The sequence below is a fragment of the Danio rerio genome, chromosome 19 (genome assembly GCF_049306965.1).
Source record: "Danio rerio strain Tuebingen ecotype United States chromosome 19, GRCz12tu, whole genome shotgun sequence".
Taxonomy (NCBI): domain Eukaryota; kingdom Metazoa; phylum Chordata; class Actinopteri; order Cypriniformes; family Danionidae; genus Danio; species Danio rerio.
The window spans coordinates 24,490,821-24,507,203 of NC_133194.1; the positions used below are offsets into that span (position 1 = coordinate 24,490,821).

The 16,383-nt window shown below is 33.6% G+C and overlaps 1 protein-coding gene across 8 annotated transcripts in view; it reads left to right on the forward strand.

Moving 5' to 3' along the window:
- Positions 1–16,383, forward strand: part of atp9b (ATPase phospholipid transporting 9B) — a 108,179-nt gene that overhangs the window by 11,602 nt on the left and 80,194 nt on the right. For all 8 annotated transcript variants that reach the window (XR_012394669.1, XR_012394671.1, XR_012394670.1 and 5 more), the window contains 6 exons: positions 6,039–6,189; positions 8,193–8,306; positions 8,407–8,515; positions 13,184–13,242; positions 14,070–14,121; positions 15,084–15,178. Coding sequence is in view for 4 of the 8 variants with exons in the window: in XM_005170057.6 (XP_005170114.1) it covers positions 6,039–6,189; positions 8,193–8,306; positions 8,407–8,515; positions 13,184–13,242; positions 14,070–14,121; positions 15,084–15,178 (580 nt within the window). In the remaining 4 variants the exon portion in view is untranslated. The remainder of the gene's footprint in view (positions 1–6,038; positions 6,190–8,192; positions 8,307–8,406; positions 8,516–13,183; positions 13,243–14,069; positions 14,122–15,083; positions 15,179–16,383) is intronic.

Consider the following 16,383-nt stretch of genomic DNA (forward strand, 5'->3'; position numbering starts at 1 on the left):
CACATTCATGTTTAATCAATCAGTTGCTGTTTTTTTTTTCTTAGTGCTCAAATGATCCAAATAGATCTGGTATGTGTCTGTCTGACAGCAACCACTGTTTTATCATTGTAAAGTCTGAGGTTAATGGTGAAAGACCCTCAAATGGGGGGTGGGGGGGTAATTCAGTTTTTATTTCCAAAAATGAAAACATACAATTTTTACATACAGATAGAAAAATACTTTTGACAGATATTACCCCGTAAATATCCACCATTCCCCCACCTCGTTATATACACATCAGGAAAAACAGGATAACTGTAGTTTAGACCAAGCAAGAAAATACATTACATTAAATTTGACTTTTATTATATTAAAAAGAGTTATTAATAATTGCATAATCATTTCTACCTGCAGGGTTTCTGCTTGGTCTTAAAAAGTGTTTAATTGTTTTAAATTCACTGAAATATTGTGTCATTAATTTTAAACAGGTCTTAATTTTCCAAGTAATGCTACCCAATCAGGCTGACACCCAATCACCAATAACCTATCTCAAAACTCAATTCTCCAAATTAATTCCCTAGTCAGGAAAAGAAAACTAAAGCCATACATCCCTTTACATGATCTTCTTTTAATACAAAAGCTATTTACAGAAGTAACCTGGCCATTAGATAAAATCCTTAGTCTTTACCCCTTTATAAGTTTAAAAATTTCATTCATAATGGTCTTAAAATGGTCTTAAAATGTCTTAAATTTGACTTGAAGAGACCTGCAGATATGCTGACCTGGTATCAATGTACATTTAAATGCATCTAGATCCCATTTTGGATGTAGATGGTAACTATGATTGTGTTGGTAATCTGTGTGATGATACAACACAGTAACATATGAATACATTGTTTTGGTGGATATTTTTTTCACAACGCATCCCATAATGATCAGATGTTAGATTCGAAGAGAGTAGACAGTCTTTTGTGACTAATCAAATGTATTTGGCCTCATTTCCTTTCTATTACCTCTGGAGGAGTTGAAAATGGAGAAGTTTCTAACCATTTTATACCACATTTACACATTTTGTGTGGCCTACTTGTGGTCATCTTGACTAATAATAATTTTATTTTACAAACTCTGGAAAACTGGAAAATTTTGTCATCATTTACCCACCTTTTACTTCTTTAAAAATCTTTATGATTTTTTTTCTTCTGTTAAACGCAAAAGAAGATCATTTAAATGAACCTGTAAACATTTATGTTCAGCTTTCTTCGAAATATCTTTTTTTTTGTTCAACAGAAGAAAGAAACTTCATAAAGCTTTGGAACTACTCAAGGGTGAGAAAAATAGTGAATCCATTTTCATTTTTGCTTGAACTATTTCTTTAATAGACAGACAGATAGATAGATAGATAGATAGATAGATAGATAGATAGATAGATAGATAGATAGATAGATAGATAGATAGATAGATAGATAGATATGTAGAAAGAAAGAAAGAAAGAAAGAAAGAAAGAAAGAAAGAAAGAAAGAAAGAAAGAAAGAAAGAAAGAAAGAAAGAAAGAAAGAAAGAAAGAAAGAAAGAAGTTTTTTTCTGAAAACATTAAGTAGATGTTGGCCTTCACCTTTAGTTAATAAAATGTCACCATTGTCATGCAGCCTGTTGTGTGTGTAAGCAGCGCTTGTGCCAGGTTGGCTCAGCTCCTTTCTAACGCACCAGTAACTGTGCATGAAATACACACAAGCACAGGTCGTGTTTTTTTTTGGTTGAGGTGCTTTCTGCGCATCACCAATCAGAAGGTCAAACAAGCCAACCAAAAATATGCTTATCCAGCCCATATGTCAGTGAGGTCAATGTCTATTCTGGACATTAATTCCCACAATATCTCAATACTTTTTGTGAAGCATCAGTGACATGCAAAAGAGATATTAGTCATTTATGATTATAAAAGTGTTTGACTCTTCTCCGCTCATGTGCTGGCTTATCAGCAGCGCATCTCAATTGTAAGCTGGGTATTGATTTTTTTTTCTTCTCCTAATGAACAAATGGGATTTCGCACAGCTGACCAGTTTGCTGCTTTCCAGTAATTTTCTGTGTGCTTAGGCAAAGGATTATGAAATGAACAAATAATTCAAGCAGAATAACTCTGCTTATTCAAACGGCTCTATTATTTGAACTACGTTCATTTGAGCAAATAATCTCTCTTATGAATCAGGGTGCTGGCACTTTACGGACAGGAGGCGGGAGAGCCAACACAAATATTATTATATTTCTTTTCAAGGTTTATGTAATTTAGTTCAGTGCCAGCCAAACCATTCGGCATGACTGTGTACACTGCGCAGAGTACCGGCAGAGTACCGTCACGCCGTTCAACCGGGATGGCAACCTCTAGAATATAAAATGAATATGAAGGTCAACAAAGTGTTTGGCACTCTCTCTGACCTTCACACAGAATCAGAGCTTTCATTTAACCAGGGAAGGGGTTTGTTTGGTAGGGGGTTAGAGAGGATGTCATCTACAGGTTTAGTTGTTCCCGTTAGGTATCTGAAGGGCTGCATGGAGTATTCACTGACAAGAACCTCAGATGTTTTTTTGTATTGATTGCATATACTTTTTAAATATGTAATTTGATAACTACACTTAACTTAAATTAAAAAAATAAATAAATAACAATTTCTGTTTAACGGAGAGAAAAACTTTTTCAACACATTTCTAAACATATAGTTTTAATAACTCATTTCTAATAACTGATTTATTTTATCTTTGCCATTATGACAGTAAATAATATTTTACTAGATATTTTTTTAAGAAACTAGAATTTACCTTAAAGTGACATTTAAAGGCTTAACTAGGTTAATTAGGTTAACTGGGCAGGTTAGGGTAATTATTTTATATAATTGTGGTTCCAACATCAAATTATATGTATATATTTTTGTGACTTATATATATATATATATAGAGAGAGAAAAAGGTTTATGTAATTTAGTTCAGTGCCAGCCAAACCAATCGGCATGACTGTGTACACTGTGCAGAGTACCGTCACGCCGTTCAACCGGGATGGCAACCTCTAGAATATAAAATGAATATGAAGGCCTTTAAATGTCATTTTTTTAAGGTATAGAGAAAAATTTATGTATATATAACTTTATATATATATATATATATATATATATATAAAAAAGTTAAATACATATATATATATATATATATATATATATATATCAGGGATGTAACTGTATTGTAAATACCGCAATAGCAATTTTTTTCAATATTAGCGTAGTCGCATGACTCGGTAAAACTATAAGTCTTCTGAGAAAATTTGCTCAGGTGAATAAAGCGAACGGGAGGTAGCGGAAACTACAATTCCCATCAGCCCAGACGTGGCCATCATCCTTTGCGGTCTGTTGTCGCTACAGATCCAGTAATGCGGAAATGAAGTGTGCTGCTAGTAGTGGGGATGAAAAAAAAGCTGGAAATAATCGAACCTAAAGCGGGTTTCAAATCAGATGTGGGGAAGCATTTCGGTTGGGGGTGTTGTTGTTGACGCTGCGCACGTACTGAATAGCGGTGTTGTTGCGTCAGGCGAGACGGAGGGTGTGTCATGTCGCGGGGGAACTTTTGATCATTTTGGAAGGGCACTTTCTATCCAAGACTAAAAAGGGCATGTGCACTGCACAGGTTGAGCCCTATGTGTGCACTTACCTGCAAGTTGGGGAATAAGACTAATAACAGTCATGGGGACTGCAGAAACACAGCACACTGTTCAGATTGATGCAGACATTGACTTGTACTGCAAAGAGACCTCTATCTCACTCAAGGCTTGTCCTCTCAAGTCGGGGAAAGACAATGCACAACGTTACCCACTGCTGTCAACCTGGGCCAAGTCATATCTCTGTCCCAGAAACCTCAGTCCCAAATGAGAGGGTTTTTTTCTGTTGCAGGGGACATTGTAAATGCCCATAGAAACCATCTTTTACCAGATTATAGTCATATGATAATTTTCCTTAAAACCCATCTCTATCTAAGTGAGTGAGTGAGTTATTAAATGTTGAATGTGGTGAGTTTTCAACAATACTAAATTGAAACTTTATTTTTTTACATGGTTTAATATTTTTTTGTTATTAAAATTGAAATTTGAAAGTTCCTGTTTCAAAGCTTACTGATAGATGGCTAATTTGTATGTCATTGACACTTTTGGCACTTTTTTGGGGTATTTTCATTAGTTTTGTTTTTCCTGTAAATGATTCAATAAATACCGTACCGTGACATTCATACCGAGGTATTACCGTACCGTGAAATTCTGATACCGTTACATCCCTATTATATATATATATATATATATATATATATATATATATATATATATATATATATATATTATTTAACTTTTTATCTATACCTTAAAAAATGACATTTAAAGGCTTAACTAAGTTAATTAGGTTAACTAGGCCGGTTAGGGTAATTAGTCAAGTCATTGTATAATAATGGTTTGTTCTGTAGCCTATCAAGAAAATAATTAGCCCAAAGGGGCTAATAATTTTGTCCCTAAAATGGGTTTTAAAAAATTTAAAACAGCTTTTATTCTAGCCAAAATAAAACAAATAAGACTTTCTCCAGAAGAACAAATATTAGACATACTGTGAAAATGTCCTTGATCTGTTAAACATCATTTGGGAAGTATTTAAAAAAGAAGAAAGAAATTCACAGGGGGCTGTTCCTTCTGACTTCAACTGTATATATACATATATTGATACATACACACACACACACACACACAGACACACACACACACACACACATTTGGAAAAAAAAGATATACAACATCTTAAGTTAACAAAATGCGATTGAAATAATGTTCCATTGTCAGTCAGTGTTACTAATGCAATTATGCAAAAAAACAAAACATCGTTGCTGGTTGTTTTAAGCAGTACTTCTCACAATAAGTAAAAGAGTAAGTGATCATGCTATATGATTATATCATTGCTGACAAATGAATGATTTGAAGAATTATGCAAAGTATAAAGTTACAATAATATATTGACATCACTGCAAACTTACAAAATCTGTTTATTATTTATACATTTTTTTCTGTAATTTAAAACAAAACTTATTTTATTTAATGTAATTTAAATTGAACAATTTATAATGCATGGAGAGAAAGATAAAGCTTTAATAAACTTGCATTCCTGAAAATCTCTCTTTACCAATCACTGTTCATCATTGCTTGGATCTTGAAAGTAAAATGAATTGCATTTTCATTTTAAAGGCCAGTTAACACCAAGGATGATAACTATAACAGTAAATTCAAACATAAGCATAACAACCATTAAAAGCTGGATAACAGCAATGATAAGCACACACAGTATCATTATTATTGAAATATATTGAGGTTTTTCTATTCATCTATTGAAAGATAAAAAACCTTGACAGAAAATCAGCATCCATCCTGCCCAACCATTTAAAACAGCAGTCAATAAAACTGCAGCGCATGCTTATAACAAACAGACTATTACCACGCAACATTTTGGAAATAAATAGTTATAGCTCTTGAGGTGAATCTAAATTTAAATCCATCTCACAAATGTACCCTCTTTTTGAGTGTTCTCCATTTACTGCTTCAACAATTTTAGTCTTCTTAGTGGAAGCACACCTTGTTTATCCACCTAAAGTTCAAGTGAATCTAGACTGAGCTAGTCTGCCTTTACTCTCAGTAACATCACTTACATTAATGTTGCATTAACGTCAGTTGTATTTCAAGTGGAATCAACTGGATACGCGCGACTGCTGATGAATTGCGCAAAAGGTCCCAGTGTTCGTTTTCAAGTGCGCTTTAAGTGATTGACGGAATGATAATTCAACTAAATCGCTGGTTTTCAGCGCAACCCTCAAATTAGGAGTAATGATCACTCTTGATATTTGTTCATTATTCGGTCGGGGGTATTTTTAAAATGAAGACCGTTTTTACTGGAAATCCGGGCCTGAATTATGCCTGTAGCACTGTGTCCTCCCTTAAATGAATTTATCTAATCACTGGATGATCTTTTTTCCTCTCCGTGGTCTCTGTCACGCAGCTGTTGCGAATGTCTGGTTCACACATGTCGCAGAAAGAAGGAGCTGAAAGCTCGGACAGTGTGGCTGGGACATCCCGAGAAATGTGAAGAGAAGTACCCCAAAAATGCCATCAAGAATCAGAAATACAACATTGTCACTTTTGTGCCAGGGGTAAGACTGTGTAATCAATCTCTCATGCATGTTATTGTTTTGATTTTCAAGTGTTATATTTGATTTCTTTGCCAAAAAATATTGATTAGTCTTATAAATGTTTGCAATTCAGGTTATTAGTGTTCATCTTTTAATATAAATTTTGATTGTACAATTCAATTAATTATATTTATACTTTAAAATGCTTGTGTATGCGTTTATTCCGCAGCTCTCGCTAGGCTGTTTAAAGTGAAATCTCTACCCATTGTCAGATTTGCTCAGTAATCAGGTTAATGTGTAACTAGCTGTGAAGTAAGGGGGTGTAACAGCAATCTAGCGTATCTTTTTCCACTGAGAGTGTAAGCGATCTACTGTATTATGACTGCTGCCGATGTCTTATTCAGGGGAAAGCAGCTTGTGTATGTGCCCTTGGCAAAGTATTTGCAGCTTGTACGATGAATTATGTATAAGCCAATCAGGTGCGCCTCCAAAAGCTGTGTTAGGATGTCACAATTATTACTGTCATTACAAAACTGCTCACACTTTGCAATAAGGTTCCATGAGAGCTAATGTATTTACTAACATGATCTAAGAGGGAATATTAATTATAAAGCTTTTTTATCAGTTCAACATTTGCTAATGCATTGTTAAAACGAGGTGTCTGCAGGGTCTTAAAAAGTCTTAAAGTCTTAAATTTCAAAATCAAAGTTTAAGGCTTGAAAAGTCAATTTACTGAAATATGCTGTTGTAGGTCTTAAATCTTTTTTTAAACGGGTCTTATTTTTTTCTTCGTTTATTGCTATCTAATCTGGCCAACACCCATACAATCAACCAACAATCCATCTTAACAAAACTTTAAGCTTTTCAATTAAAAAGGTAATTTTTAAACTATTTATCATATTGGTTTTATTACTTTACTTACAAAAACATTAGTTTAAAAGTGCTCCAAGTGTTTACTGCCAAGGACACTGACCAGGACAGATTGTTGTGCATAATTTAGTCTATTATAGTATTTAAAACATTTTTTTCATTTTAAAGAAAGGTCATGTTGAGGAAAAAGTGAATGGATACAAGTAGAGCTTGCTTGTTTTTACAAAATATTAAAAATATATATATATTAAATGTATTCAATTATAATAATTTTCTGATAGGGCAAATACAATTTTTTTTTCAATCTTGGCCATTTGTAAAATACCTTATAATACCGTTTAGCTCTTTATGAGTTTAAAATTTATTCACAATGATCTTAAAAATGTCTTAAAGTCTTAAATGTAACTTGGTGAAACCTGCAGAAACCCTGTAAAATCCAAATTTGTGCTAGTTGACGTGAATGCTCTGGGAGTTAACTAGAGCTAACAATGAATTATTGAATGTTCATTCACTAATGTTAACAAAGATGAATAAATATTGTAAAAAATGTATTGTTTGTTGTTCATACACAAAATTTGATGGATGTTTTCTTAAAAATGTGTCTGCTGGAAGAATATATATTATATATCAAACTGAAAAAAATCTCCAATGTTTTTAATGTATATTATTTTTTTTTGTTGTTGTTTTTTCTCTTATCGAATCCTGAATTTGTTATTATTATGCAATATGGTTTTATTTGTCTTGATCTTACCATTAAAAAGCCATAAGCTGTGGCAATAAACAAACAAACAAAATTGTTGTTCATGTTAGTAAATATATTTAAAGTAAAATTATTTGTAAAATTTGTATTAACATTATTATTATTGTATTATAACATTTATTATGTACTGTAATATAACCTTATTTTAAAGTCCTGGTTAATTTAATTTAATTTGAATTTAATTTTGTTTTCATTTATAATTTAATTTTGTTTTGTTTTGTTTTGTTTTCTTTTTCTTTTTATGTTATTTTACAACTAGAGAGAGTGTACCAGAATCATTCCTCAAACATTCCTCAAGAAAGTAAATGTACCCAAATTATCCTACCCTTTTGGCAGATGTTATAGGCAAAAAATTTCTCTCTCTCTCTCTTTCTCTCTCTTTCTTTTCTTTTAGGTTCTTTACCAGCAGTTTAAGTTCTTCCTCAACTTGTATTTTCTAGTAGTGGCCTGTTCTCAGTTTGTTCCTTCACTAAAGATAGGATATTTGTACACCTACTGGGCCCCATTGGTGAGTACGTCTGACCACACAAAGCTACTCAATAATGTTAATTCATTCATCACTTTTGTTGTTACTTGTGTTTTTTCTTCTTCTTTTTCTTGTCGTCCAGGGCTTTGTGTTGGCTGTCACCATGGTGAGAGAGGCGGTTGACGAAGTTCGCCGCTGCAGGAGAGATAAAGAGATGAACTCCCAGCTGTACAGTAAACTCACAGTGAGAGGTGACCACAATATGACACATCACAAATCCTGATGTTATTAGACATGCTGTGTATCATTCACAGATCATCATATTTTGAGCTCCGTTCTCTAACTATAAGAGTTGCAGCATTTGGAAACTATTAAGATGATTTAGTTCATAATGATATTTAGCTGATATACATTTAAATTGTACAGTTCACATTATAGCAGGGTGTCTGTGGGATCTTACATAGTCTTAAAAATACTTAAATTCATTGAGTTATTGTGTTGTTGTCATTTAAACAGGTCTTAATTTTCGTGTGTCCAAGTACGGCTATCCAATCAGGCTGACACCTAATCACCAATTATCCATCTCAAGACTTTAAAAAATATATATTTAAGTGTTTTATTGCAATGAGATACAATTCACAACAGCTGTTAGACATTTTACAGCAAATTCTCTGAATTAATACTCTGATAAGGAAAAGAAGTAACACATCCCTTTACATGATCTTCTGTTAATACCAAAAGTGTTTACAAATGTAATCGAGCCATTAGAAAAATCCTATCTTTAGCCCCGTATAAGTCTAAAATTTCATTCATAATGGTCTTAAAAGGGATTTAAAAGTCTTATTTGACTTGAAGAAACCTGCAGAATCCCTGTATAAGTATGTATTACAAGTAAATATTCTCATTAAATATTTAAGTCACACTTTACAATAAGGATTCATTGGTTAATATGAACTAATACCTTTAAGGTATATTTTTTCGATAGTCTACAGAACAAACCATTGTTATAAAATAATTTGCCTAATTACACTAACCCAATTAAACTAGTTAACCTAGTTAACCTAGTTAAGCCTTTATATGTCACTTTAAGCTGTATAGAAGTGTCTTGAAAAATATCTAAAAATTATTTACTGTCATCATGGCAAAAGTAAAATAAATTGGAAACACGGAACAAACACGGAAAGTCTCAACCTCTTTGTATGAGGAACTACTTTCTTTAGCATTGGATTAAAATCATAAGCTGCCTGTTAAACAGCTGAGCAAGCATCTTTTAAACTTTAGATCTGTAGTGTCTGCTTTTTGCTGGCTGTAATACACAAAGGGTAAAGAGGCTGTAATGGTGCTGATATTACTTAAATATATCACGTCTATCAGCCAATCAGGTTTGAGAACCAGACAGTACTGTTGTATAAATATATATATATATATATATATATATATATATATATATATATATATATATATATATATATATATATATATATATATATATCATCGTTGCGAGCCATTTGTTATTAGGAAAGGCATATATACATTTTTATGATTAACATTAAGTTACTTTACGTTATTCATGTTTTTACCCGCATTCAGATTGCGCTCAATATATTTTGTGACCTCACTAAATAAACGATAGATCATAATAGGAAGTGATAGACTTTTTGTTTCATACATTTGATATATATTGTCATATTTTACAGTCCTACTAAAATGTATTTGTATAATGTATAATGTATAGCAGTTGATTTGTAAAATTGTGCATTTATTAGATGGGCTATAAAATATAAAAAAATCTACATTATACAAAAATATTACATTTATTCATAAAAAAAAATTGCTAAATTAAAAATTAGCAAATTTGCATCATTTCTACAATATATTTCAAATTTTTATCATGTAAAGTGTGCTCCACCTTATATTACAAAGCAAAAAATATAAACGAAGAAAAACATGCGCAAAAGCCTGCCTACATTAAAAGGGCCATGAGAATTTCAATAGGTCATGATGTTTATAATTCGTTCATTCATTTTCTTTTCGACTTAGTCCCTTTTTTTAGTCCGGGGTTGCCACAGCGGAATGAACCGCCAACTTATCCAGCACGTTTTTACGCAGCGGATGCTGTTCCAGTTGCAACCCATCTCTGGGAAACAACCATACATACTCAATCACACTCATACACTACGAACAATTTAGCTTACCCAACTGACCCTTCGCTAAGCCACACCCAAAAACCGCCATGCACTAATCGTGGCTTAGCAACCGTAGCTACGCGCAGGGGCTCTGTCAAGCTTTCGAGTGAGGGAAACAGGCCAGAGCGTTGTGCATATGGATTGTGCAAATTTCATACTCTGTATCCTTAAAGTTTGGATGGGATGATGTAATTTTTTCCCTTTTCAAAACCAAAAACCCAAGGGGAGAATTGCCAGCGTGGATCAAGCTGGGTGGGGCGCTAAAGGAGCGGAGTTAAGTTGGTTTTGCTTTGATATTCCTGACACATTCAGTGATAGACAGCAATAACTCACACACCTCTTACATTACCAATACCTCTTAAATTAAGCAGATCTAAGTTGTGTTTCCTACAAAAATACAAAGCAGGTTGTTTCACATGTTATGAGTAATGCTCCGTTTAATCCCATAGTTACTAAGTCATACTAATAGAGAATAAGTCTTGAGTTATTGATCTGGAAAATACGAATCTGCAAATCTGTTGCCAACTTTACTGAACTTAATATTTCCATCTATTTCAAGCTACGAATATTTGAAATTACAAAATAACAGAAAAAACGAGATATGATCACAAACTGAGCACTTGCGATCAATATACTTTACCCCCAGCTGTTTTTCATTAATTTATAAAGAGCACACAAACATACTGACAGTTATAGGTAACTTACTGTACATTGTTATGGGTCAATGATGCTACTATTTAGCACAAACCCACCAGTTTCCCCTTTCTGGCTGTTCTTTCTATAAATGAATTATGTAGATCAAAGCACTGCCCATGCGTGTTTCCTCGTCGGCTAGTAATGCTATTTTTAATTGCACAACATTTAATCTATCAGGCTTTTTGGCTAAAATTAGATAAATCATGGTTTAATTTATTATTAGATTATTTTTTAATTTTACCTCTCCTGCTGGGGATGAGCTAAGCTGTTAAATGGTCTCGTATGAGGCAGCTATGCCAAGCTAGCTTCAATTTTGATTGAATTATTCTCTAATCGGTTGCCTAATATGTCGTGAATATACCCCTGTAATGCATACTGCAGTCCTTTTTGTCTGGCTTTCTCTGATATCTCACCTGTTCGCCAAAAATGACATTATATCTCTGGCAATGTCTGACACCGGCGCATACACATTGTAAAAGTCATGCCAGGCACGAAAGCTTGACAGGCATAGCAACAATAACTAAGGAGGGCTTGGCTTAGTGAAGGGTCAATTCACCTGTACCACATGTCTTTGAACTGTGGGGGAAACCGGAGCACCTGGAGGAAACCCACGCGAACACAGGGACAACATGCAAACTCCAAACAGAAATGCCAACTGACCCAGCGACCTTCTTGCTGTGAGGCGAAAGCACTACCTACTGTGCCACTGCATTGCCTGATGTTTATAATGAATGGTGTTAATGGTGAATACAAATATAATTAATTTATTCATCAAACAACTAGGAGGGAAACGCAGTGGCGCAGTAGGTAGTGCTGTCACCTCACAGCAAGAAGGTTGCTGGTTCGAGCCTCGTCTGGGTCAGTTGGCGTTTCTGTGTGGAGTTTGCATGTTCTCCCTGCGGCGTGGGTTTCCCCCACAGTCCAAAGACATGCAGTACAGGTGAATTGAGAAGGCTTAATTCTCCCTAGTGTATGAGTGTGATTTGAGTGTGTGTGTGTGGACGTTTCCCAGAGATGGGTTGTGGCTGGAAGGGCATCCGCTGCGTTAAAAGTGGTGGATAAGTTGGCATCATTTTATTTGTAAATTGTTATTATTTTGTAAAGATTTATTTTAAATTAATAAAATAGTTAGGAAATTAAATGAAATAATAATAATAATAATTAATGTAAAATAATTCTTTACATTTTGGTGGTACTTTAAGCTATTTTTAATTATTTATAAATGAAATGGACTCCTGCGTCACTTGTCTTAGTTTTTTCTCTGTCAGTAATTATCATTATTATATATGAATATATTATACACCTGAAAATAATATCATAATTTCATATTATAACACAATATTATATTCAATATTATATTATATTATTATACATTATTATATATTATATTAGATGCACATAGTTTTTTCTAGAAGTTTTATTTGAATGTAAGATTTTTATGATTTTTATTGTCATGCTTGTGCATTTTTTATTATTATTAATAATCACCAAATTGCAGATCAGATTTTTTTTTTCTAAAATATGCAATTAAATATGTAATATTACATGCATAAAATACAAGCGCTATCCTTTACAATTCTGTGAATGAAAACGGGTGATATGCCACTTGTTGAACTTCAGTGATAATTCAATTTCATCACACAAAGAATGCAAATGGCTTCTGTTAAACGCCTTGTCTGGGTTTAATTTCCGAATAAATTATCCATAATGAATGTCTTTCTCCATTTAGTGGGAAACGGGTACTCCACTAGGGGCTTTTGAGTGCATGTGTGTGAAAACATACCAGCTCTTCTCAGTCCCAGTTCATATTAATTGTTAGAAAAAGAAAAAAGAAAAAACAGAACCGGTATTTAAGAATGAAGTCATTACATAAGATAAATATAATTAATATATATTTATATATATGCTGTAAATAAATGAGGTTGTTATCTTGTTACAGCCAATTTACACACATTAAAAGTGTCTTCGTCACATGCAATTGACCTAAGGCTAAATAATTAATTCTAATTACAATAATTTGTTTATCTTGCTTTTCAGGCAAGGTCCAAGTAAAGAGCTCTGACATACAGGTCGGAGATTTAATCATTGTGGAAAAGGTTTGTTGTTCTTTTTTTCATCCCTTCCTCTCTTTTGTTGTTAGAGGTATCAGCATAAACTTGCCGCTATGTGATCCGTCACATGAAATCCTGTCATTCTTTCAGTAGGACATTGTGTCTGTCTCTCCCCTCGCTGTCTGTGGTTCGCTTTAATTGCTTGCTAGGAAAATGACCTTGTTCAATTATTCAACACAATGCTAAAATAGGACTAACGTTACAGAGCTGGAGTTGCTAACATACATATATATGCTCACATTATTGATAAGTACAGCTTTAAGTTGTATAAGTTAGCTATGAATTATTTTAACAGTATAAGCTGCTCACTTGGTTTTAAAACTAATGGCATGTTAAAGGTCTCATAAAATAAAAACAAAAAATTTTAGATGTTATTATCTGTATTGTTAGTTTATAGCATATCTATTAGCTAATGCGCACCAAAACAGTGACAAAATTCATGTGTAAGGCTGATATGGAAAGGTTGTTGTTTGTTGCATTGGCTTAAATGGATCAATGGTTTTATCCATTTCACCTCATACCGTCAAATCGTGACCAATCAAATGCTCTCTAGTATCTGACATGCCCTGCCCCCTTCAAGATGGCTTAATGTGCTTGAGCTCAAACAGTGTGACTGGCAGAGTGGTGATAAATCCAAATGCTATTGGCTGTTTGTTTTTTTTTAAAGGGAGGAGCTACTTTATGTCCCGCCTTTTCATGATGTTTCGGTTGAGATTACATCAAACATAAAAAAAATGCACATTTCAAAGTACTTCACAAGATCTTGAACATCATGCACCCATGTGTGACGTCTTAAATTTTATGTTTTGCAGAATCAGAGAATTCCTGCTGATATGATTTTTCTCAGAACTTCTGAGAAGACTGGTGAGTTTCACTCTTCATATAAATAAAATACCCCAAAACATTTAGACAGTTTCAGTCTATTTCCATCATTGAATTAGACTACACTATATCAAATTAAATGACATCTAACTTGTGTAGCTCAGGTCAATTTATTAAATGAATAGTCAGTCAAGTTCATAAGAGAGTAACCACTAATGTTTCATTACGACAAAGTGGAAGCCTAACAAACATCCTTTTGAGAGAACCACAAAGTGTGCTTGTGGAAAAACTTGATTGTTTTACATATTAAAGTTATCCTTACACCGAAAAAAGAAAAAAAAGAAAAACGGAATTGTGATGATTGAGCTGATTTTAAATAAGTAGTTGGAACAAACAGCAAAAATGTTATTTATTTATTTATTTATTTTAATAACAGCTGGTGCTTCACTTACTCTTTGCTTTCTACACTCGCTGGCCACTTTATTTCACCTGTCCAACTGCTCGTTAACACAAATTTCTAATCAGCCAATCACATGGCAGCAACTCAGTGCATTTAAGGATTGTAGACATCGTCTATAAGATATAAATGTATAGATGCTGTATATATTTTGTCAGAGAAATTTGACTTCAGCATTGCTTAATAGGCAATCTCAGCTCTTGGAACATGATAAACACTAAAGGTTTTGCTCTGAAGGTTTAAAGACAGCGACCTTTGCTGTCTGCTGCCTGCTGTTATATCAGTCTTGTCTAAGATCAATATGAACAATATGTTAAGCATTCAGAGTTCCTTAGTGTATAGGGACCAATGATTTGTCCCATAACAAATGCGTCCTTCACACATACATCTCCAGCCCTCTCACTTTTCTCTCTCTAAACAAAAATAATGCCAATCCAGAAACAGATCTGTGGATGTTGACAGCTTATGTAAGAGTTTTGACTGTAACATGAGATTATTGGTTTTATCATTTTTATTCTGTCAGATTTATGATGTTTTTACTTTTCAGGTTCGTGTTTTATAAGAACGGATCAGCTGGATGGGGAGACAGACTGGAAGTTGCGAATCGGTGTTGCTTGCACACAAAGACTTCCTGCCTTAGGGGTATGAAAACATTACATCCTCAATATTGTTGCGAACTTAATGTGTGTTTCTGCAAATATTTGCTAATTGTTTTAAACTAAATCAAGTCCCAAGCTTTCACTTTTAACGTCACATTCAAAAATGTATAGTCTATAGCAAATTAATTAACCCTCCTGTAAAATAAAAAAAATATATATTTCCCATGTTTTTTAATAGAGATTTTTTTCAACACATTTATAACATAAGTTTTAATAACTGTAATAAATAATATTAGTATTTAGCATCATAACAGTACATAATTTTTACTAGTTATTTTGCAATATACTAGAATTCTGCGTAAAGTGCAATTTAAAGGCTTAACTAGGTCATTTAAAGGTGTTGTATGTAAGTTTTTGACTCTTCTCTAAAGCATAAAAATACCATAATCGGACCCACTAGTTTTTTGCGAGTTTTACATTTTTTGGGGGGTGATTTTTCGTGATTAAAAACTCAAAGTAATTTGCAAACAATTTTGCAATTAAAATGTATATTTATTTTCAGTAAAATGGCATTTAAACTCACATTATTAGCATTTAACACTGAATAAAGCACATGGGATGTACCTGAGATGATTGTAGTTTACCTGTGGGAAATAAAAGTCATTTCTAAAATATAAATTTCAGTTGTTGCTTTGGATAGAATATTTCTTCTATCATATGCCGTTGCTTTTAGAAAACTGTTCAGATCAGCTTTAAATCAGCCTTTAGGCTTGATAGTCCGGCACACTCATGTCAATCTGGCAACTTGTGCTTGCATGCGCTTGACGAAGGAGGAGCAGAATGAAAATGTGTTTTGATCCAGGAGTGCAATACCTAGTTCAACCACTGGGTGTCAATTTTACATACTGCACCCTTAAAGGGCCGCAAAACCTCCCTGTTTCAGGAAGGTTTTTTTACGCCTCTAGTTTACAAAAAGTCAGGAAAGTGGGTGTTTTCAGCTCTGTTTAGGTGGGAGTGTAGGGGGAGGGAAGGAGAGAAGGTTTTGCATAAAAATGGGAGTTTCCATTTGGGCACACACTGATTTTCACAGAGGCAAAACAAACACACAGACACAGGGGAGAAAGACTGTGACTGTGTTTAAATGGACATCAGTACAGGAATTATTTGCCAAATTAATAATTTGTGGACTTAACTGAAGCTTGGCACTTTCAATCAGGAACATTTCATCCATGTCTTCTATGTCAAATG